The 24,515-nt window shown below is 33.4% G+C and overlaps 1 protein-coding gene across 1 annotated transcript; it reads right to left on the minus strand.

Moving 5' to 3' along the window:
• Positions 1–371: 371 nt before the first annotated feature.
• LOC129222742 (uncharacterized) lies at positions 372–24,011 on the minus strand. The gene is made up of 10 exons (XM_054857273.1): positions 23,948–24,011; positions 18,211–18,330; positions 17,074–17,277; positions 16,171–16,393; positions 15,332–15,566; positions 12,564–12,687; positions 9,179–9,364; positions 8,035–8,050; positions 2,738–2,960; positions 372–944 (listed from the first exon to the last, which is right to left on the minus strand). Exons 2-10 carry the CDS (start codon positions 18,325–18,327, stop codon positions 596–598), a joined length of 1,677 nt encoding a protein of 558 aa, XP_054713248.1. The 5' UTR covers positions 18,328–18,330; positions 23,948–24,011; the 3' UTR covers positions 372–595.
• Between the last annotated feature and the right edge of the window lie 504 nt (positions 24,012–24,515).

Raw genomic sequence — 24,515 nt, forward strand, 5'->3', positions numbered from 1 at the left:
CGAACAAATTGAATTTGGTAACCGTACTTACTACCAGAAACTTGCTGTTTTACTTTCTGTTAAGTTTTCTTGATATTTTTTTATATTGTTGTTTCACTCTATTTGAAAACATATAAAAAAGGAAAGGAACTATTGAATAATTTGTTAAATAAGTTTTGATATTGTCATTTAATCTTTGTGATAATTAATTAATTAATATTTACATGAAGCTCTTTCAGATATAAGCAAGGTAAAGTAGCAGCATTAATCTGGCTCTTCAGAAACTATGAAATATTCAGTTTTTAAAAATAAATTCATTTATTAACTTTTTTAAATACTGTGTATTCTTTGTAAAACTATACAAGAACTAATTGAAATACTAGGTTGTACAACATACATTTATCTTGTATTTTTTCCTATCACGGCACCCATAACAACACTGTTTAAATATTGCATATTTTTTCTGAAGTCTTGACTGATATATGTCGAATAATTTGTTTTTAAAAAGATATCATACTGATAATATTTAGCATTTTGATATGTAATAGTCGTTAGAGTTTACAGTTAGTTTGCTATGGTTTGTGTCGTTATAACAAGAGTTGCACCAATGACTTCTTCAAATAGAACAAACGACGCAAGACATCAGTTTCGAATTTTCGAATGAATCGCAGGGTAGAGATCCACATCGGCTGCTTACTTCTGTGAGTTGAATGGGGACTATCCTTGGCACTGTGGTAACTTCATCCGCTGCTTCTTCCATTTCCTCGTCTACGCAAATGTACTCTCCTTTGGAGCTGTCGAGACTGGGAGCCATAAGGTAGCCTCCATACTCCTTTGTCCAGTCTTCTGGGCAATCGGTCCTGGCTGCAAACATCATTGCTCTACTTTTGCGGCTTGACCTGCAATGCGAACAAGCGATGCTCTTTTCTGCCATTGAGAAAAATTTTTGCAGCTTACCCTGGTATCTGTAAAGAAATAAAAGTAAAAAAAAAGAAAAAAATAATAATTTGAATTTTGACATCTTGAATTCAAATTATGTTTTTCGCAATCACGAGTGTGTATGTAGGCGCGTGTGTTTGTGTGTGGGGGCATGTGTTTTTGTGTAGGGGTTATGTGTATGTGTGTTGGCATAAGTGTGTGGGTAGTTGTGTGTACGAATGTGTATGTGTGTGTAGGCATATGTGTTTGTGTCTGTGTGCCGGCATGAATGTGTGGGTAGTTGTGTGTATGTGTAGATGTCTGTATGTATGCGTGTGTATAGGTGTATGTGTTTGTATGTGTGTATGTGTGTGTATGTGTTTGTGTGTGTGTGCGTGTGTGTAGTTGTGTATGTACGCGCGTGTGCGTAGGACATGGATGCAACCTGGAGACGGCTTTCGCTATAGGAGCAGCATCGTGAGGAGCCCGTCGACGGTGATGGTGCGGAGGGTGGCGGTGAGAAAAATCAAAAGACGCCAAAAACAGTCAAATGAGAACAATAAGCAATCGTGATTGCTCAAAAATCAAAAACATTTAGCTATATAGAGAAATTTCAAGTGAAGAAAGATAATTTATAGTGAGTGAGTGCTGTGTAAAGCAGTGAATCATGTAATTTTTCTACTGCCTTGATTTTTGCCTGGCTTTAGTACAAAAGTAGGTAGGGGAGGCTTCTACCATCTTATGGAAAGATTTTAAGCAATATATCTCCGATGGAGCTGGGAAAAAAAACGTAAAGTTGCATTGTAGCAAAAAAAAAAAAAATAATTTCCAAGAGTGATGTTGATCATATAGTAAATACGTATTAGCTACTAGAAGTAATTTTTGCAATCTCTAGATTAATGAAATCGCATGGGAAAAAAAACCGAAGTCATATGACTTACTATAGTGCCTCGTTTGAAATATTTAATCCTGTAACCAGGTAGTTTTGATACTCTATGAAAGATGATGTGTTGAATGTGCTGCCTAGACTCAGATGTTTTGATAACTTGAAAAATCATGGTTTTCGGTAACCATGTTTTACGAGTATTTAGTTTTAAAATTATCTTTCCTCAAAAAAAAAAAAAAAAGGTGGGGGTGGGGGAGGGAGAAAAACATGTTGTTTTACATTGCCTCACGTCCCATGAACCGTTGTTTTAAGATATTTATCAGTAAGAGTATTTGTGCAAAATCGTTAAAAAAAAGTTATCCAGCTACCTTTTGGATCAGTTTGCTTCATTAGCAGGTTACATCAAATAGGTTGAGTCGTTAATTTTAAACTTTTTCGTTACTTTCGTTGCATTTTTTCAGCCGTTCCAAAATTTTCATTTAACATCAAATTCAATTAATGTCCATGACGGATACATAAAATCAGAATTAAACTTCATTTCTAATCTTAACTTTGGAGTTTTCGAAGCTTTTTAAAAAAGCATTTCCAACATTTGCTCAGTTTGTTAGCTTAAAAAAAAATAAAAAAAATAAAGAAACATTGACTTTGTTGAGTTAAAAAATAAAAACAAATCTTAGTATTGATAAGTACTCGCAATCAAATATTCTCGCTAATCCTTTTCAGTCGCTGTTTCCTTCAAATTACTTAAAAAGAAATTGAAAAGCTTCTTTTCAATTTTTTATAATGACTCTTTCAAGGAAGCGTAGTCTTATTGAAAACACATAACATATAAATAATACTACATAACGATCAAAAAATTTGAAGTAAAATTCAACGTTTTTAAACATAAGTTTTACTTTTGTATTAATAACGCGATTTAAAAATGCAAATAAAACCAACAAACCGTTAACTTACTTGAGAGAGCTAATCAATGCGCGATCCCGTGAAACGTCTTCGAGCTGTTCGAAACCATCCCTTTCTTCCAGAATTTTTTCAGAGCACAAAAAGTCACTGGAGCTACCATTTTGACCTACTTCAGAACCAATGGTGACTCCTGATAGAACCGTCTCTGTGTTAGATGGACACTGTTTTCGACCCCAGTGAATGTAATTAGCACCTCCAATCCTGGGCAACAATTCTGAAATATATAATATGAGTTATTATCCTAAGGCCCCCCTTGATACGGAGGCAACGCGATCTCAGTTATATTAAAGTTAAAGTTACTTCTCTCCCTTAAACCATAGTAAAGTTAATATGTTGTAACGTGTTACTAATTTATGTGTAAGGTTACTCTAGAATTACCTGTAAGCTGACACAGAAACTGCTTGAAAGTTTACCCATTACCAAAAATAAGCTTTCATTAGACTTTCTTGGAAAGTTACTCATTCCTAAAGTTGACTTGCATTGCAAGTGAACTATTTGATGATTTAAATAATCCAAAGCTTTTAAAAATGATCAGGTAGTAACTCATTTTTATAAGTTTGATGCTGAAATCATAAAAATAAACTAATAAGTTAAATACTTGAAACTACCAACTAAATGCTCATGTTTTCTTGCATTTGCTATAATAGTATAAAAACTTGCAATTTCAGGTCAAAAACCTGTTTTGCTCTTCGTCTTCTTTACGGCTTTTGCTTTCCATGCTGTATTCTATCCCTCGTTCATTCAATGTTGTTTAGATTCATGCTCTCCCGCAATCAATGTACATCAAACATTCTTACACCAATTCGAAATTAATTTCAACTACAGACAAAATATTTTTACAGCCCCAAGAGAGGACTGCCCCGGAAGGACAACTTCAGTCAAATGAGGACAATTAGCAATTCGTGATTGCTAAATAATAAAAAAAAAAAATTCAAAAAATCATAGTTACGCTCGTTTGCTTCTCACCAATGCCTCTATTATACCTTAAAGATGTTGACTTTCAAAAACCATTATTATAGTGGTTCCAATGGAGAGTCTAGGTGGCACAAACAACAACTAGAACAACAACAACAATGGATAGAGGCAAAGACTTGACATAGGTCCCTCTTCGACAACCCCTACTCTACACAAAATTTGCACAGGATGATAGAAAAAGAAATTAACCAAAGGTGTCAAAACAAGTAGATAAAATATAAAACCGGCAAATTTCCCAATATAAAATTAAACGTATGTTACGAATGGCGCTATACCATTGTAGATGGCATTGTGCAGGTCAAAAGATTGCACATGGCGCAAATTATTTCTGTGCAATTATGAAACCGTACTTGCCTTCCTAAACACAAATTTCTGGAACTTGAAGCACGGATGTCTTCAAGGAAAAAATATTTTGCTTACTTGCGCTTGACGTTGTACGTCTTAAATGAATTCATTTCAAACAAATGTGTTTAAACGAAAGATGTGCTGTATGCAACCAGAAAATTCACCTCTTTAGGAGCAACATATTAAGAATTTAAACTATTTGCACATATTCTTTTTGTCCACAGTAGTGTGATTTAATCAAGAAATAATGATCAACCTCATTTTAGACTCTGTGGTCGAAAATGCAGTGTTTACACTGCAGGAGCATAACTTCACACCGAATAAAATATTCCAAATCACACAAACTACTGTGCGCAAAGCATATGCGTAATTTTTTCTTAAGTAGTAAACATTATTTGGGGAGTTACTGTTCATTTATTGCTCAAACTTCGTAATGAGACAACTGTTGACAACTTTAGAGAAGATTAAACCTAAAATCTAATAACTCATTCTAGTTATCTCTGAGAAAACCTGATTAACCAAAGCAGGAAAATGCAGTAAAGCTGGTTTCAGAAAGAGGATTAAACTCCATTTGACATTCACTCAAGATATAAGGAATCGTGACCTAAAATAATGAAGCACAAATTGAATAGATGTCGTTTGGCTAAAAGCAACCTATGAAGAGAGCTGTCCAAAATACGATGGGAGAGGAAAAAAGTCTTTCAAAGCACGCGATAAGTATTGTTTCCTGTCAAAGGACCCATGATCTCTATCATGGCAGGCTCCTACGTATGATCATCGCGTGATTCAATGAGTTTGTATAAAGGTACCATTTTAATTATGGCAACAAAATTTGTAAAAAGTTTAGACTCTTTAAAATGATATTGTCAGAAGAAAATATGAAAAAGTAAACAGAGGAGAAAACTATTTCGTAATAAGGCAAGACTTGACCACATAACTGACTGTTTAGAGCATCTTCAAAAACAAGAAAATTATTTCAGAAAGATCTGCAAACTTAATTAATGTAGAGTTCGATTTCAAAAAAGAGTTATGTTTCAGTAGATCAGTTACTATCCACCGGGAATCAGTATAGTGTTGACAGAAAGTGTGAATTTTTTTAATTGATAAATTCACCAGTATACTGCTCTTTCTATTGTATGCTGGAAAGTCGCCAGTCAAGGTATGACGGGTGAAAATTGTTTCTACTCTTCTATATTTTAACGAAGAAATTGCCTGTTTGGTGATATTTTGATAGCTGAAATTTCAACCCTAACTCCAGTGCATGAATCCTAAACTACAATGGATAGCGTTAATTTTCAACCACTTTTTTGATTCTTCATTTCCCTAAAATGACGTCTCACCAGTAAAACAGTTAAATGACTGGATCGAGTTCAGCCTTGTCCCAATAAAGCCTTTCCTTGCATGTTAAACATTACCAAAGCATATTATCGAATTATCATGCCGTGGCTCGAGTTTCACTGTTGAAACACACGGGTTACTCGATCATCGCTATTATTTATATGAGGGTGACATTATATAGTTTATGTGTATTGCTTGCTATAATATTTTACGCTATTACGAATTTTTCATTCTAAGAATGCTCGTTCTTATATATTGAGAGTACTACAGTCGAGTCTCGACTTACGCGAGGGATGCGTTCCAAGACTCCTCGCGTAAGTCGAAATTTCACGTTGTGGAAAATTATATGTGTACACATTTTTTAAACTTTACCAAATACTTTTTTACACTTAAAAACATTCCCCAAACTGCTCTAAAGCATTCCTTAACCGTACATTACAATTCTTGCATAAAGAACTGAACTTTTAGTGTATTAAAAAAATAAATAACACTTATTCAACATGAAATATTTTAAGATGCACAAAATGAATGATTAATGGGAATGAAAGACAAAATAAAACACGGTACGCACAGAATGTAGTAAAATTGAACTGTTGCACTATAATAGTACAGTAGATACAGTAACAATATTTAAGAGTTAAAAAATAAAGGCAGTGATGATTTATACTCCATAATCGGATCGTTATTCTTATCTAATACATTTTTAAATACGGTTGCTTCGCCTTTTCTTTTATAACGATTCAATTTGTGCCAACATCTCCTATTCCTGATCTCTTTATTAATCCTCAATACAAGAGCAGCTTCCATTTTCATAATATTTACTTTACTAGACTACCCTGCAAGCTTCAATATTGAAACTAAGTTCTGAACTTTTACGGATACCTTTTTTGTTGTGACTTTTAATTGTACGTATGGAAGATTCACTCGTACTTATTGTCGCGCTACCGTCGGCGTTTTGTAGTTGTTCAAGCATATCGAGAATCGTAGTCTTTTTTTCTTTTTAAATTTTTTTATCAGATACTTTCTTTTTCTTTCCATCTTCACAAACTTTAGATGAAGGTGACACTAAGGTGCCATTATATTTCATCAATTTTTATATTTAGAATGAAAAAAATAAATAAAAGATGCTGAGTGGTTATTTGATGCACTAGACTAGTTTGGTGTGCGAACTTTAGCTGTCAGTGATGCTTAAAGGGATGTAATAACATTCCAGAAATCAAAATTTTGTTGCCAATAACGGAGCTGATACTTCCTTCCAAGCAAATTCGTGTTGTGGGTGAAAAATTCGCGTTAGCTTTAAAATTTGTTACTCGTGAAAAATTCGCGTTATAGCCATTTCGCGTAAGTCGAATCGCGTTGCAGCGGGAGTCGACTGTATTCGTAAGTTGTTTTTAAGTAATTTTAAAAATTGATTTGACACTAAGAAAACGTTTATATATTGTCACAACTAAGAATATCGCTGTTGAAAGCTCTGGCAATGTGAATACTCTTCACAAAACAATACTCTTATACAACATGATGCTTAAAAGTGTGAAACAAGCCAAGGTTCCGTCATTAAAATCATTAAGTAACAAAATGTGACTGATTCAAGTTCACCTGGTTGGAAAGGTGATTGCTACTGAAAGCGTACAAGTGCCTGAGACGTAGAATTTCATACTAGAAATTGAAAAATAGATTCTTAAGACTGTTTTGGAGCTTACACAAGACGTATGATGTTGGTGATAGTTTATGACTCAGCAACTCTACGTAGTCTGTTGCCGGTTGGAGAGATTTTTCCTTGCTCACATTAATATGCGCAAGGGTCTAATTACGTTGGAAGAAAGATATATTGGATAATGTCTTTATTTTGTGAATACTTAACAGAAATATTTGTTCAGTTGAAGTGAGAAAATGAGGGTTTTTATTAACGACTACAGTTTTTCCATCAGAAAAAGTATAAGTAGACAGAAGAACCTTTATTAGCGTACCATTAATGAAACTTGCTTGTTGAGATTGATTGTATCGGTAACTGAAGCGGAGGTACCCAGACACATTGCCACACGTGGCTTTACTAAATCGCGGTAAAATTGTAAGCTGCACGAGGTTTTCGTAATTACATGTTCAACGCTGAGATTGGTTTAAGGTTCAGTTTCATACATTTGGTAATGTTTCACATTTGGTTTTGTTTACGCAGCAAACATATTGGTATCGGAGCGTGTACATATTCGAACTTTCTTTCAGTTACTCGCGTGCTGAAGGTGCTAACATGTTTTATTAATTTAGTCCCCTTCAGTGTAGTCGCAATTTCGCGTGCTGTAGTTGGGGATGTGTTTTTGCGAATTTGTTCGTTTTGTTAATTTATTTCGCAGTATTAAGCCACAGCAATTGATTTTTTTAGACAACCAACCGTACTGAAATTAAATACTCTAAAACTAAGTTTTTGCAGCCGCTAATGAAGATTTTGTACAAAAAGTATATTTCACCCAATAATTTATTGAATGAGCAAAATAAATAAATAAATAAATAAATAAAATAAAATAAAATAAAATAAAATAAAATAAAATAAAATAAAATATAAATAAATAAATTAATTAAATAAATCAAAATAAAGTTACACACAATTTTATAAGAGAGAGAATATTAATTCTTACCTGGCGCTTTTTGATACTGAAAAAAAAAAAACAATTTTTTATTCAAAAGGAAAAAAAATGAATACATTAAGTGCAAAACGAACTAAACTTAATTGTGTATTTTATAGAAATGAGTTTAAATGGAAAAGAAAACTTCTAACAAAAAATAATTTTTAGTAGAAAAACATACTCTAATGATTAAAATAAGTGTTTCATTTCTGTTGCATTTACCATGAAAGCCGTTTCTTGATCTTAAGTCAATTATGGGATGAAATATTATGCATTGTCTGTATCGTGTTTCAAGCAACTTGTATTGCATTTTACAAAAACGTGATTGTCAGTCGTTCCTTTGATTTTTTTCTTTTTTTTTTTTGTTGTTAGGAAAGTTCTCTAACAGTTTTCGTTCTTTAATAAATTCTGAAGAACAAATAAACAACAAAAATCGATGCATTTAAATGGATTGTAATTTTAATTACGGTTTACGTGCTTAAATTTTAGGCGTAAAAAGTGAGAAGGTATCAGTGGTGTTATTTTCTTCATCTTCATCTTTATTAATAATAAAGCTGAAAGTGTCTCTGTACGGATCTCTGTCTGTCAGGACCTCTGTGACGCGCATAGCGCCTAGATCGTTCGGCCGATTTTCATGAAATTTGGCACAAAATTAGTTTGTAGCATAGGGTTGTGCACCTCGAAGCGATTTGTCAAAAATTCGATGTGGTTATTTTTCTAGTCCATTTTTAAGAACAAAATCATCATAAGATGGTCGAGTAAATTGAGAAATTATCATAACGTGGAACCGTAACATAGGCACAAGCCAATTGGCGAGATACGAAATTATCATAACATGGAACCGTAACATGGGTACAAGTCAATTGGCGAAAAAATTCACCATACATTTTTTGTAAATATACAGGCGAACCAAAATACCTTTAAATTTTTCTATTACGGGCAAAGCCGTGCGGATACTACTAGTAGGTTAATAAATCAGCATTGAAGCAGTTTATTCAGTGACTGTTACTAATTTTTTAAGCTTTTATAACTTTCTAGATAAAACATAATTTATTCTGAGATTGAATTTAGAATTTTTAATGATTTGTTGCAAATTAATTGCAGAAATAAATTTCATCATGTTAGCTGAATTTATATTCTTATGAGTAAAACTTACAATTTCCTTTTGCAGTGCTTTCAATTTCCGGGAATACTTGTGGGGAAAGAGATACTCTCCGTCCTTGTAAGCTTCAAAAGCAACTCTGATCGGGTCAGTAGAGGCTCCTTTGGATATGTCTAGTTCGGTGATGGTTCGCAGATAAACCGCATACACCGCATTTAGTTTGGTTGAGAATGCTAAAAGCTGTAAAAAGCAAAACAAAGTAGTTTACTTAAAACAGAAACAAAATCCTGTTATTATCATGTTGATACACCTTGATTCATATAGTACGTAGGCTACTATTTATATTTCTGGCCTAATAGTGAAAAAACAAATTTTTATCATCAAAATTGGTTTTATTGTTTCTCAAAATATTCTCAATGAAGTTCTATACACTTTTGCATACGTTTGAACCAATTTTCGAAGCAATTTTTCCACTCTGATTTATGTAACTCCAAAACATGCATTTTAAATGCATCAACCGTTTCTTCAGGTGTCGAAAATCGTTGTCCACGTAATTTATTTTTGATGTAAGGGAATAAAAAAAAGTCATTGGGTGCTAAGTCAGGGCTGTACGGCGGATGACCCATTAATTCAATGTTTTAGCCTTTCAGAAATTCCTTTGTTTGAGCCGATGTGTGAGAGCTCGCCTGTCATGATGCAGAATGATTCGCCTTTTGTTCTGCTTATTTCGAATTTCTCCGGTGACTTCTAGCAAACAAATTGTCGTGTACCATTCAGAATTGACTGTCCTGCGTTGCTCTAATGCCACTGTTGCCACGTGACCGGTAATTCCGAAGAAACAGGCAACCATTTGTTTCGATGTGCTTCTCTGTTGAACAACTTTTGTTGGATTTGGTTCGTCTTGAAGACCCATACAATCGATTGCTGTTTTGTTTCCGGCTCATATGCATAGATCCATGATTCGTCACCTGTGTATATATTATAAACAGCCTTTGATACCCCTTTAACATATTTTGTCAAAATTTCTTTGCACCAATCGGCACGAGCCTTCTTTTGAACGTTTGTCAGATTATGCGAGATCGAACGCGAACAAAATTTTTTACGGTCAAATGTTCATGTAAACTTTTGTTGATGCTTGTCATACTAATGCCCAGAGCTCCCTCAATCTCACGGTATGACACATGACGATCTTGCTTTATCAGTTCGCGCACAGCGTCGATAGTTTCTGGCACAACAACCGTTTTCGGACGACCTGCACGGAATTCGTCCTAGATCGAACATCGACCACGATTAAATTCGTTATACCAGTTTTTTACAGTGCTGCAGGATGGTGTTTTATCGCTGTATAAAGAATTAAGTTCATCAAAGCAATCTTGTCTTGACAATTCACGTCGAAAGTTATGAAAAAAAAAATCGCACGAAAATTTTCACGAGTCAATTCCATTTTTTTAGCGAGATAAATTTTTACTTTTACTGTAAACAACACAAATCAAGCAAAAATGGCAAATCTTTCAGAAGAAATTATGTTTAAAAACATCGAACTTCCTATTTAAATCGTCTGCTGTCGCCTAGCAATGATTTCTGTTTCCAAGGCCAGAAATATAAATAGCAGCCATCGTATTAAAGAAAAAAAAAAGGCATGAGATATTTAAAAATACAGGTGAAATTATTTTTCATTGTAAAATAAGAAATAACAAGATAAAAGAACACAAATTTCAGACTACTGCAGACACGTGTTTCGGCGTTACAAAGAACGCTTTTTTCGACAGAAATGAGCTTAGGGATGAAATGACATCAGGAAAAAGCTTTTATCGGATGTCATTTTAACAATAAGCTCATTTCTTTTGCATTGAAAAGGCGTTCCTTGTAACGCCGAAATACTTCCCTGCAGTAATTTGTAATTTGTGCTCATTAACTTTGTTATTTCTTATTTTACTTTTTGAGCACACAGATAGTTATTCAATTCAATTAGTTTACATTGCTTGATGGAAATAAAACTTGTGTCAAGACTGTTTCAAGAGACATGTCACTATGCCTCTTGAAAATCATTTGCAACGCAAGAACATAGACATGATATCATTTAATTATGAATAATAAATACTAAAATTATGCGTAAATCAATGTAATGATTATTGAAACAATCATCATTATTATTTATGCTATTATTATGCTGATATTAAGAAAAAAGCTCCTCTTGCTTTAAATAGTGAGAGCTATATATTTAAAATGATTTTGGAATTTCAAGAAAAATTTCTTTTTGTTAGACGCAACATTTCCTTTGTTGGTAGCTAAACACATCAGAACGTAAGTGCGTCAAATAAAGCTACCCGAAGATTCATGGCCCAGTATATCGCTCATTTATGACTCGATTGGCTCGAAGTTTTGCCCATTCATCCCATGACTCAAAAAAAAAAAAAAAAAAAAAAAAAAAAAAAAAAAAAAAAAAAATCACGTGACGATTTACATTTCAGTTACATTTTTCAGCAGTTTTTACAAGGCAAGGCGATTTGGTCTTATTAGGAACACAATTCCCCAACAAGGATAACTCTGAAAAAAGGACAAAAAATATTATCAAACTAGAAAAAATAATGTTTATTGACAATACAAAAACATATCAAACTACATTTGATAAACTCAAAACATTATCAAAAATTCCACATTTACTGTATTGGAAAGGAGAAAGATCAATCGTCACATTCGATTTCTTCGAACTTCACATTCGAAGAAATCGAATCAATCGATTCAAGGAATCGTCATCAATCGACACATTTCACTGATGAGTCGTTATTTTCTGTTTTTGGCCACACAATTCCTGCGCACAGTTCGTTCAAGTAATGAAGCAAAAGAATCCTATTCTTCTCATTATATTCCTGTGCCCTAATAAGGACACCAGAGGTCCTAATAAGGACACTATCGAGTGTTAATAAAGCGAACCATGGTCTTGTTTGGATACAATCTACTTTTTAAGGTAATCAAATCACTGCCAAAAAGGGCGTTACACAACGACCTGTTTCGTTTTGAATTCGTCAACTACATAAATTGTTAAGCTTTTTGATGCTATTAAGCTGCAGTGAACTAGGAAGAAACAAAACTTACTGTAAAATAAAATCAAGAAAATTTTACAAGATTCTTTTGTCAAACTGTTGCTATACTTTAATCTCTTAATAATAATTTGCTTGTTGATAACGTTTCACCATCAGTTAGCTTATGGTGGTATATAATTTTCTATGTATAGTTATTTTTGCTCTCGATAAGATGACGATCAAACGAATTTTTGCTATCCTAAGTCAAAATATGTGAGTTTGGTCTTTTTGATTTACATGGCCTTATTTGGCACACCCATATTATTAAAGTATAAAAAATCATCAGTGGATAATTTTTCAAATTAAATGTGTCAGTTATTCCTGGAAGAGACAGTTTTGCCTTCTGATTTTCTTACTTTAGCATTGATATGTTCAGGGGCATCAGGAGGTAGAGCTGCCAACCACAGTTTGAACTGCCTTCTAGTTTCCGTCAAATCGTCAAAATGAGCTTCCAAGTCATCTAATTCGTCTGTTAGAGCTCTGAAATTAAAATTAGGAAACAATCATGTTTGTACCGATTGTATATACAGTGAAATTCGGTTACAACGAGCTTCAAGGGACCGCAAGTTTTGTTCGTTGTAACGAAATTTTGTTGCGATGGAATTCCAATAATGCAATGAAAGTTAAATCGAGACTAAATATTTATTTCGTTGAAACGGATATTTCGTTTTATTGGTATTCGTTGTAACGAAAATTCACTGTATTTATCCTTATATATTATTTCTGTAGCCTGTTTTTGGTTTCTACGCGAGATTTTCCTCAATTCTTGATCGATTTCTTTGATTTACACCTTATTTTAAGGCTTATCGTGCAGGCAACTGACGAAAAATAGACCCACGGTCTAAAAATTGTTTTTTTCGGGCAAAAAAACCTATTTTAAAGAACCAGAATGAGGTTTTCGGTTAAATTTATAACTTTAGCTTGCACTGTTACCGACAGAGCTGAATAGCTTGATCGGCAGAGCGTTCGCCTGGTTTGTTGGAGCGTCGTACTATTAATCAGAATGGCGCCAGTTCGAATCCGTGCCACTATATATCTCTTTAATGTTTCTTTTTTTCCGTCAGATGCTCACATGGGCAGGACTGTATTTGCCACAACCTGTTTTTTCACATGCAAAATTACTGATTTTTCACGTGTCACTCAGCCACACATTTGATGATATTTATATTTGCATTGAAAATACGTACAACCAAAAGGGGAACGATGATCAAATTATCACAACGTTGTATTTAACGAGGTTTTGTTACTGATGTCTTCAAATTACATGCCTTCTCTTGTGCGCTTACTTTTTTCTGTTTACTTTTTTCGGTTTTCTTCATAATATTCTTTCTTTGAAATTTTTAAAGAGCGAAATACCTTATGAAACGATTCGAAGTACAGTGCGGAGTTCCACACGGGTCGACTAGTATGTTGTAAAAGTTTAAATAATTACTTTTATTTCAACGATAAACTTTGTTAATAGTACCATAGAAGAAGACATTGGATAAGCTTAACTAGATTGGACACTTACTCTTACAAAAGTCAAATCGAAATAAGATAAAAAACGACCATGAATAATGAATTTTTAGATTTTACTCATAATTTGATAACTTTTCAAACTTTAGAAATAATTTAAGAAACACAAGGGGCCTTAAAAACGATGGCGAATTTAATACTTTTGTGAAAGTTGATTCGCAGTTGGCTGTTTGTGCTGGAGGCGAAAAAAGCTCATAAAAAGCGAGAGGGAAACCGATAAATGAATATCTTCAACAACTATTTCAGATCTCAGTTCTTCTGTACATCTCCCCCCCCCCCTCTTTCTATGAATGGAGATCATTAGAGACTGCAGAAGATTATTCCCCTTCCTCTTGATGTTTAGAGTTTTCAGCTTTGTACAAAAAACAGCAAAGAAAAAGAAATCTCCCGAAATATCCAGGAAAATTGGCCACCATGACTGCAGAACAAGGATAGGATGTGTTTTTATATTCGCTCTGATACTCTTTTATTGACTAATGAAACGTGAATCTGATCTCAGGGAGCGATCACAATGGATAATCAATGTGAAATACCTCGGATTGTCTGGAGCGTAAAAGTGAGAGTATTTCTAGGAGAATAAGAACATTTTTTTTGAATATAAAAGACATCCGCAAGGTTGTAATAGACAATGGCAATGCAACAGTTGTAGTAGGAAAATGTGAGGCAAAGTGAAATGGAAAAATATTTTAGACAGTTTGCAGCATCTCCTATCTTGCACTATTTTAGCTATGATATTAAAGTAAAAATGTACCTACTTGATTCTAATCCGAAATTAGAAGCCTCAAAATAAATGAATGAATAAATTTAAAAAAAATGAATAAAAATGAAACAGAAAAAAATGAAAATAACTCAAGGACTATGATAATATGAGTCAACTCCAAAATTTACAATCATATTGTAACAGTTTGTGGTACATCAAAAGTATTTTTGTTATTTTAACTGATAAAGTTCTTGTTACTAACATTTAAAATATTATTCGAGTAGTTCGAGTAGTAATTCAGTGTAGTATTTATTTATTGTTTATTACCTTAATATTCATTCATTAACTGAGCTAATTATGAAAAAAATATTTTCCAGAAACAAAGCGAAAATATTTCGTATAGAAATATTTTGATTTTAAATTGGCACAAATTGATAATTAAAATTTAAAGTAATAATTTTCCACATTTATTTGAAGGACCAAAATTTACTGCCAAAAATGAAGAGTAATATTTCAATCTAAGTTTTATTATAAAATACATTTTTCTTTCTTTCTGTACTGTAATTTTAAAAACGAATTTAGAATTTTTTCATTTTACAACATACACGTTACTTTAACCACTTCATTCTGCTTTATATTCCCCAGCTGTTTGATAGGTTTGAAATGCTGTGTTTTAGAATGATATATGATGAATTCAATATTGTGTTCCCAATGAATCAATTTACAGAAAAATCTTTAGCTGTGCAATGTGTATACCTTTCCACTTTAATGTATCACTTTAGAAAACATTAATAGTTATCTGTCGAATTAGCTATAAGTCTCATACTTTGATCAACGTTTTCAAACGTTTTCAAAATGTGAGGCATAAATATGTTGCGGTTAAGAATGGCATGGCCTGAAATTCCTTACCTGTCCTGTAAGTAAGGTGGATATCCTGAAAGGAGGGAATTCAGGGGGTAGAGTTCCATTTTGATGGGGTTTCCCATACCTCCATTGACTCCTTTAACGTGAGAGGGAAAATCATCCACCAGCTCAATAAGTCCATCTACTGTGTGCGGCACGCCATTTAGTGGAACCGATGCATAGTATTCTATCTCGATAGAGCTATCATCCTGCCCAGAAGCTTGAAGCATTTCCAGTTTACCTAAGAAATAATAAGAATGTGAGCACTTTATTTTGAGTCTTTTTTGAAGTAAACAAGAACTTTGTTTTACTTCAATTCGTTGTCTTTCAAATTTTCAAATGTTTTTTTTTTCATGGCAATAAAAACACATTGCGAAACTTTATTTTAAAAAAAGTAGGAAACTTCGTGGCTGTTTTTCTTTCTTTCTTTCTTTTTTCGTATATATTCTTTTTATACAAAAATTCCTTACGAGTTTCTCATTTGCATTTTTTATTTAAGTACACAAAAAGTTAATAGTTCAGTGCAGATGAACGCCTACTTAAAAAGATTTATGCTCCTTTAAGTTGAAATAAACAACGGATAGCTCAATTAGTATTATAAGGTCGTGAATTTATGTTATGAATCAAATTAATGAGAGGGTTATTAGTAGTCCAATGACGCATGTTCTTGTAATTGTTAAAATCAAAATATCCCCTGTCGTATGTCGAATAAAAATGGTCATGCTGATTCAAAGCAATTTCAATTTTCGAAAGTGGCATCAGCGAGTGGCTGTTTTTTTTTTTTTTTTCGCTTTGACAATTTTCAGTTTTTAAAGCTTGATTTTTAGAAAAAAAAAAAATCTAACCTTTAAGATCTAATCCAAATCCTCCGCCCGAGGTGTGCACTCCTCCCTCAAATGCCCCCCGAATTTTCTGTTGGTCTTGCTTACTAGAAGCAGTGATTCTCACCGATGCCACTAAGTCACCTCCGTAGGTGATGCTTCGACAGTAATGTGTTCCAAGTACTTTTGAATCCATTGAGTTCCAACCAGGACTTGGAGACAACCACGTCGGCAATGTTTCCGTCATCTGGAACAGAGCATTGAAAATATCAATTTACAAGCTAATAACTTTTACTTTTGTATGCTAGTTAAAAAATAATAACTTTTTTACGTAAATTAGCACTTAAATGTTAAAAAAGAGTTGGCGGAAAGGTGTAGTGGTAAGATATCGGCCTCTTACACCCAAAGGCACAGGTTCAAACCTAGCTCAAATTGGTAGATTTCCAAGATGGAAAAAAAATAATAAATAAATAAATAAATAAATAAATAAAATGACAGCGTCCATGTCGTATGATTATGTGAGCTGTAAAAGATCCCTTGAGCACTCGTTTGGCTTGGGGTGCCATTGACAAAAATAAATTCTTTGTGCAGTTTTGCATCGAATAGATCCCAGTTGCCTCCATCTGTTGAGAAACTGGACGTCAAAATTTTCCTGGTAATGGCGTCCGCCGATAGTGGTGATACATGATAGGAAGGATGCTATATCGGAGACTTACACGAGGTCTATAAAAGATAGTGCCTTCAATGCAGCCTTATTAAAAAAATGGGAAAGGACTGAACCAGCAAATGCGATCTGTATATAATTCAAAATTTTGTTGTTATTTCAAGACTTCATCAGATTTCTAAATCAGCATGCTGTTAATTAAGCCGCCAGGGACATTGTTTTAAAAATCCACGCAAAAGATAGTCAAACTAAGTCTGACTCACCGTTTCAAAATGTACTTTTATAAGTATTTCGAGCGCGTTTGATTTTGAGGAACTATCCTTGAGGTACTTTCCTTCTCCTCCAACATTGACGAGGCCAGCCTTTATCTTGAGGGACAACCTTCCGTCGATGTCCAAGAAGTTTCTGATCTCTTCTGCGTTCTCTACCATTCTATATTGGGAGTCCGTGTAGTGGTTCTCGATTCTCTAGAACGAGAAAAAAGAAGAAAAGTAGAGAGCAAAATCAGCTGAAAAGCGATTTTCTACAGAATTTGATATACCGTGCTGCTACTCTGATAATTAATTCTTCGTGTGGGTTTGAAAATAACTTTACTTGTAATATTTTCCGGTTTTGAGATTTTTTCAAAGAAACATGATTTTTTAAAGGAAAAAAAGGCCAAATATTTTTAAAAAAAGCGAAAAAGAGTTATAAACGTATAAGTGCATATTTCAAAATAATTTCTATGGTAAATTTCAAAATACCAGCTCAAAAGAAGTGCTTGTTTAGAAGGTTGAGCTATTTTTATCTTTTCTGATTCTACAAAATGAATACTCATTAGAAAACTGCTTAAAAAGTGCAAACAATAGCTGCCGAAATGTCGTTGTTCTTGTCGTGTGCCAGCGAAACAGGCAATTAGGGGTGCGCTGCTTCACTTTTCCAACTGTACCGTAATTTCTTGTGAAGTCCAACTTCCACAGTACACGCATGCCATAAGAATCCGTTTATAGGCTAGGCAACCATTCACAGCATATCAACACATTCACACAAAGGAAGGACAAGGACAGGTGAGAGAAAGTACGTCCAAGCCCGTGCCGGGGTTCGAACCCGAACCTTCCTGTCACAGTCAGACTTCTCTGACCACTAGACAAGGTAGGCGGCGCTGAAATATCATAGCAGTTTATATAAGCATCATGTAGAAAAAATACTACATTCATATTGTTAATCAAATTAAAACTTTTTAATATTTTTATTTTTTACTATAGAAAGTACTAGTTCATCCAGACTTGCTTTGCTGTGGAATTCTTGTAAACGAAGCCCTAAGGTTCCAAAGAATCATGGGTGGAAAAGGCTGCTATATTTTTTTATTATTCAAAATTGAGGTTTAACCAGAAATGGTGCGAGTCAAATAATCCACTTACCATCGCATTCTTGATAGCAGTCTCAGGGAAGATCTGAACGCCAGGCTGGTCCTTCCCTAGGTGGTACGTACTCCCAAGCATCATGGGAATGACGTACATCAAGACGGAGGAGCCCATATCCTAGAAATAGGTAGTCATGTGAAAAGTACGAAATTCAGCATTTATGGTTCTAGCAATGATTTGATGCTCCTTTTAATGTAACAAGAAGTTCCATCCATAATTTAATTATGGATGGCCTACTTTTACGTATACCAATATCACCTTTCTAAAACCTAATTTATATTATCTTAATTAGGTAAGACACCAAAAAATGTCAAACATATCCTTTTAACATTTTAAGCTTATTTCTAGAAACAACATATGCCTCGTTCAACTGATGAAATAGATATAGGGAAAAAATAAATAAATAAAATTACAAAAAAAAAAAAAAAAAAAAAGGAAAAAGCAAATAAAGTAGTACTAGCACCTTTTAACCAATGCAGCTAATACCTTACTTTCATAAAAAGGTTCTTAAATCGCTTTCGAAAAGAAAAAAATATTAAAAATTAAAAGCTCATCAAGCAAATAACATTTTACCAAAAAAAAAAAAAAAAAACTTAATAGTTAAGCTCTTTTTTCAGGGTAAAAATAAAGCGTCTCGGATTTTTGTCCCCCCCCCATTACTAAAAAATTGAAACAAATATTAAATATGCTTTAGAGTATGAATAAAAATATTAAATTGTCCACATGCATGAATACATTTTGCCTCAAAAAAAAAAAAAAAAAAAAAAAAAAAAAAAAAAAACCACCTGCGCAGATCTTTCCATTAAAACATAAAGGACTCCGAATTTCCTTTTACTTCTCGCTGCCAAAATATAATAAATAAATTGAAACTTCAAAGAATAAAATAAAAAAAGTATCAACACTCATTATTTCACAGTAAAAAATAGGGCTACAGAGTCGGAGTCTGGTTGATTTTGGGGTTAAAGAGTCACAGTCGGTCAGTTTCCCTTGATGTTCTCAACTCTCATTGAATGCGGAGTCGAAGTCAAAATCGGATTGAATTTGGAATAAAGGAGTCAGAGTTGAAGTTGGGAGATGAAAACTTAAAACTTTCAAGAGTCAGAGTCGATTACCTCACCCCCGAGCCTGCATTTCTGCCAAATCTGCAGAGTAAGAATCGGAGTTCGACTAAATCTGCAGTACAGGTAGCGGAATCGGAGTCGACGGAAATGATCTAAAATTTAAGGAGTCGGAGTTGAAAGTGGGTCATTTTCCTTCCGACTTAGCAGCCCTGGAAAAAGCATTTGCGCTTTGGATTCCTTTCATATTGATTCAGTCATATTTATTTCTGACATGCGTCAATGTTAAATCCACGAGATATGGTATTTCGATTTTTATTGACATTTTTTTTTCTTTCTATTTCTTAAAAACCCAAAGTTCAGAATATATTCAGAATCAGCAGTTTTTGCCATTTTTGTGTGCCAAAAAATAACTTTTTGTATTGTCCTCAATGATAAAAATTTTGAACTGTTCAAAAATACCCTAAAAATTATTAAAGCAAAAAAAAGAAAGATATATTTTTTCTATACATGTTTTTTCTCAAGAAATTTTTCCAACAAAGAAATTTTTCCGACTGTTTGAAGCAAAACCACCTTTGAGTTCGGGATCTATATTTCTCCGTAGGCACTAACGTTTAGATTTTTTGAACTGTTCAAAACTAAACTCAAAAATTTCTTCATCAAGAACTTTTTCCAACAAAGCAAATCTGCTTTTGAGTTCGGGATTTATATTTTCCCTAAATTTTCATGTTGTTGCTTTTGTAAAAGTTTTTTGAGCTGTTCAAAACTGAACAAAACATTGCTCAAATTGAAAAAAAAACTTTTCTCTAAATATTAATCATCAAGAGCTTACTTAAATAAAGTTTGTTTGAACAAAATCGGTCTTTAAGTTGGTCTCTATATTTGCCTTAAATTTCCCCACAGGCGCTGGTTTTAAGATTTTTATAATTAAAAGAAAAATTCATATCAGAAAGGGAAATATGGGAATGAGTTGTTCTCGCTGAGATCTTTCTAGCAAAAAATGTTTGTTCAAATCAGCCAATTTTATCAAAAGTCATTAGGAATGGGGGCAGAAAGAAGGACCGACAGACAAACATTTACCCCCTCCCAATACATTGTCTTGAACTATAGGGTCTGGTGGGGTAAAGTGGTCATAAAATCGTAGGTTTTCAACTTAAGTGGATAATAAAAACAATAAATTCTTTAAACATTTCAACTTTTTTTGTTGTTATGTTACATTGCATTATTAAAGAACACGGTGCATTGCATTTCAGGAAAAAATATTGAATTTAAGTAGTTTTATAACACTTTCATTTCCCTTTGTATTTATGACCACTTTCCCCCATGGGATGGAGGAAAGTAGTCATAGCATGGGGTAAAGTGGCCATAGTTTAAAAAAACTGCAAAACCGTTACAAATACCCCTAATTTTTGTATATTTCGGTTATTTTTATAGTTACAAGTATATGTACGAGTATATACGGGTATACACGAGTCTACTATACGTATCGTGTAGACATGAGTAAACATGTTCATATATGAATAGATACATGTATACATCAGATGTATGCACATGCTTACTCAAGTATATACGTGTATACACGTATATACTCACGCATGTATACGTGATTACCTATAGGAGTGTATATGGGTCTACACGAGTATATACGTATCACGTGTATATGCAAGTAAAGCGTAGAAAAGAACATCATATGCGTGTTTTGCGCTTGTATCTCGAGTATTTGCGTGCATACCCGAGTATATACGTGTACAGTCGACGTATATACACATATATAAGTGTACACACATACTTATACGAGTATACATGAGTTAATTCGTGGATATATCCAGTGCGTGTTTGTACGTGTCTACTCACGTAAATATTTAGGAAAGCAAGAGTATTATTCGTATGTTTACGTGTAAACACGATTATATACCTGTTAGACGTATATATGTGCATTTACGTATATACACCAGTAACATGTATCCACGTATATCCACGAGTATATCCGCTAATATACATGTATGCTTACAGAATGAATCCAAGATTTTTTGCAAGTGAAAAAGTGGTGTGAAAGGGGAGGATAAGAAGCAAAGAATCACAAAGAACTTATGGTGGCTGACGCGCTACATGCACAAAAGGTCAGAAACTGACGTTAGCAAAACAGGTCACAAATTTGTTACACAAAGGTTATTTTACCCGACATTTTAGTTTTTAAGCCATATTTAGAGCAGTTGCTAAAAATTATGGCCTGTAGTAGTTCTAATACACGCATGCAACGAAGGTGCAGCGACTGATGAATGTTTTTCAAAAGTCTCGTAATTGCAACAGAGTGATTGCGATGCATGTATTACAGCTGCCGGCCGCAAATTTCATCAATAACTTTAAAATTTTCTTAAAACCTAAAATGTTGTGTAAAAGTGTCTTTGTATAATAAATTTGTGACATGTTTTGTATCCATCAGTTTTTGGCTTTGCGTGCATGTAGCGCGTCAGCCTTGAATTTGATTCTGGATGTTTTTTATGATTCTTCCTTCTTATCCTCCCGTCTAACACCTTTTAATAATTTGACCAAGAGTTTAGACACACCCTGTATACATTGTATGCAAGTGTCTACTCGAGTACGTACGCGTATATACGTGTCTCCCTGAGTATAAAATTGTTCGTATATATACGAGCATATAAGCGGGAATATACGTGTACAGTCGAATATGTATAGATAAAAAATACTTGCAGGTACCCAAATACGTGTTTATTGGTGCATTTATGTGAATACGTATATTTACGTGCCTACACGAGTATATGCGTATACATACGCATATACTCGTATATTTAACCCTGTTCATTGTAAAAACAATACATATTAAGTGAAATTAATATTTAATTTATATCTGCCTTATACTTAAAGATTTAGTGACTTTAGAAGAACAATATTCGTTAAGCCTAATATTACGACCACTTTACCCCATCTTACTTAAATTGTTCTAACAATATATTCAAAATAGATTCAGCTAACTGCTAATGAGTAAGAGTTCTTGAGACATGTAGGAAGCTTCCTGAGCAGTCAATCTGTTCATAATTCTAACAAACAAAATTTCCCAAGGAAGTTAAAAAAGGTGTTAAGATTTTAAGAATTTTCATATTTACGCAAAATATTTTTTTACCAAATAAAATTTTGCCAGTTGTAAAATTTTGTATTCAAAATATAGTTTATAAATGCACCACCATAAAATAAAATTTTCACATTTATTCGAACATTAATTTCCAAGTTATAGCCATTTATTTGAATTATGACCACTTTACCCCATTAACCACTTTCCCCCACCAGACCCCACTTTCTTTTTGATAACAGCTATGCAATAATGAAATCTAAAAAAATAAAATAAAAGCCCTGCTGAATGTAACCAAACGATATTTTTGTAGTTTTAGTTGAAGTTAAATGCTTTTCCCTTAAGGTAGGGGCTCTCAAACGATGGGTCGCGACCCCCAGGGGGGTTGCAGAATACGTCCAGGGGTGTCGCGAGATGTGGAAGAAAAGTTTAAAGAAAATTAATTTATTGCTGTGTTTTTATTGAAAAAAAAAAGAGTACACATAAAGTTTTTAATACACACATAAGTTTAATTTTTGGATACTTCATGCTTTCGGCAGACAACAGTTCACTTCTATAAAACACATTAAGGTATGTTTGCTAGTTCAGTAAAACCGAATTGCGTGTATGACTTGGTCATATTTGCGGCACTATGTTTTCGCACACTCACTAGCGTCACTATTTGAAAAATGTCTTTTCAAAAACTCATCAGTTTTTTTTATTTCGCTCGTAATACTACTCATTATTTATTTAATAGATTCTCATAATTTATTTCAGATTATAAAATCAGTAAGGGCTACTTATCTTAAAATAATTCAAGAGACAAAAAACCATTTTTATTTTACTAGTTACATGCGTTTCTAAGGATAAAACAACCATTTGTGTAGTTTTTTGTTGTTGTTTTAGGGTTTAGACATAGTTAAAACTTGGAGGGGGGGGGGTCGCCAGAATACTTAGTCTGAAAAGTGGGGTCTCAATGTCTAAAAGTTTGAGAAGAATAGATCAGTTTGACTCAGTTATAGAATCAGTTTGATCGAAAACAGCTTTGATAATAAGCTATGATTTAAAATGAAGATATAAATGACAACTCCCTCTCATCTATCATATTTTTTGACGGATGAAGAATAAAAACGTCAAATATCTGCAGAACTAATGGACATTATATTTAAAATTTGGAATTAAGATACCCGCAAGATTGGCTGTGGAAAAAGAGCATTGCATTTTTCTTTATTATTATGTAGCTTTATACGTCTAAGTATTAGCACATTAACCTCCAGATTTAAAGATTCACTTTACAAATTTTCAGATGAAAGATTGATTGAAAAATTGAATATAGTGCTTAATTGTCAAAAACGTTACCCCATCAGCCTGTGGTTGGAGAATCCTCATGGAGTTCTGATCTGCAATTTCAAACTTAAGAATTGGAGTTCAATTGCATTGACCATATATCTGAAGGTCCTTTAAAATTTATGTCTGTAATATAACTGTCAAGTTTTTTAGACTTCAAATTTAATTTAGTTTAGCAGACACAATAGATAGATAGTAAGATATGCTTAGCAATGAACTTATAATGAAAAGCATCAATTTACTACATCAAATGAGTACTTACTGGAATTGTTTATACAACTGTAGTTTAAACTCGGGTTCTAAATCTCATCGATCCATGTAGCATACACCGTGTTCAGGCGGACATTCTATGACAGAAAAAAAAATCGCTTTTACTTCTAATTATCTTATCAGTGACGCGAGAAAATTTCCAGGTGTCATTAATCCTGTGCTAAGATATTCTTCCACGCAAAATTCTTTGAAACTGATTGAAAATAGTGCTATCAATATATGGAAAAGTTTCGAACTAGCAACAAATTTATTAAATATTTTTTTCAAAGTACGTATTATCAACTGGTTTTGTGAAAATAAAATTATACACGGTAGTTTTCACAAAACTTAAAAAAAAATAAATCTTCAGCAGATAGTGCGTATCGATTAGAGAACTTAAATTAAAATAATTTGACGTAACAGGTGTGTAATACTTAAATGCTTTATTAAAAGTTGATCACAAATTTGATATTTGCAGAAATAGATTGCGAAACATAATCGTACTTATTGCTTGAGGTGATTTCGATAGAAAACGAACATTGGTTTTCTGCTTATTTCCAAGTCAAACACTAGTTTCTGTT

This window comes from Uloborus diversus, chromosome 5, assembly GCF_026930045.1.
Source record: "Uloborus diversus isolate 005 chromosome 5, Udiv.v.3.1, whole genome shotgun sequence".
NCBI classification, from domain to species: Eukaryota; Metazoa; Arthropoda; class Arachnida; order Araneae; family Uloboridae; genus Uloborus; species Uloborus diversus.

Excerpts from the sequence above, each read along its gene's own strand:
- LOC129222742 (XM_054857273.1), bottom strand. The coding sequence starts at position 18,327 with ATGGGCTCCTCCGTCTTGATGTACGTCATTCCCATGATGCTTGGGAGT. Across the intron at positions 17,278-18,210 it reads CTGCTATCAAGAATGCGATG|AGAATCGAGAACCACTACAC; the intron begins GTAAGTGGATTA and ends TTCTCGTTCTAG. Across the intron at positions 15,567-16,170 it reads ATTTGGATTAGATCTTAAAG|GTAAACTGGAAATGCTTCAA; the intron begins GTTAGATTTTTT and ends ATTATTTCTTAG.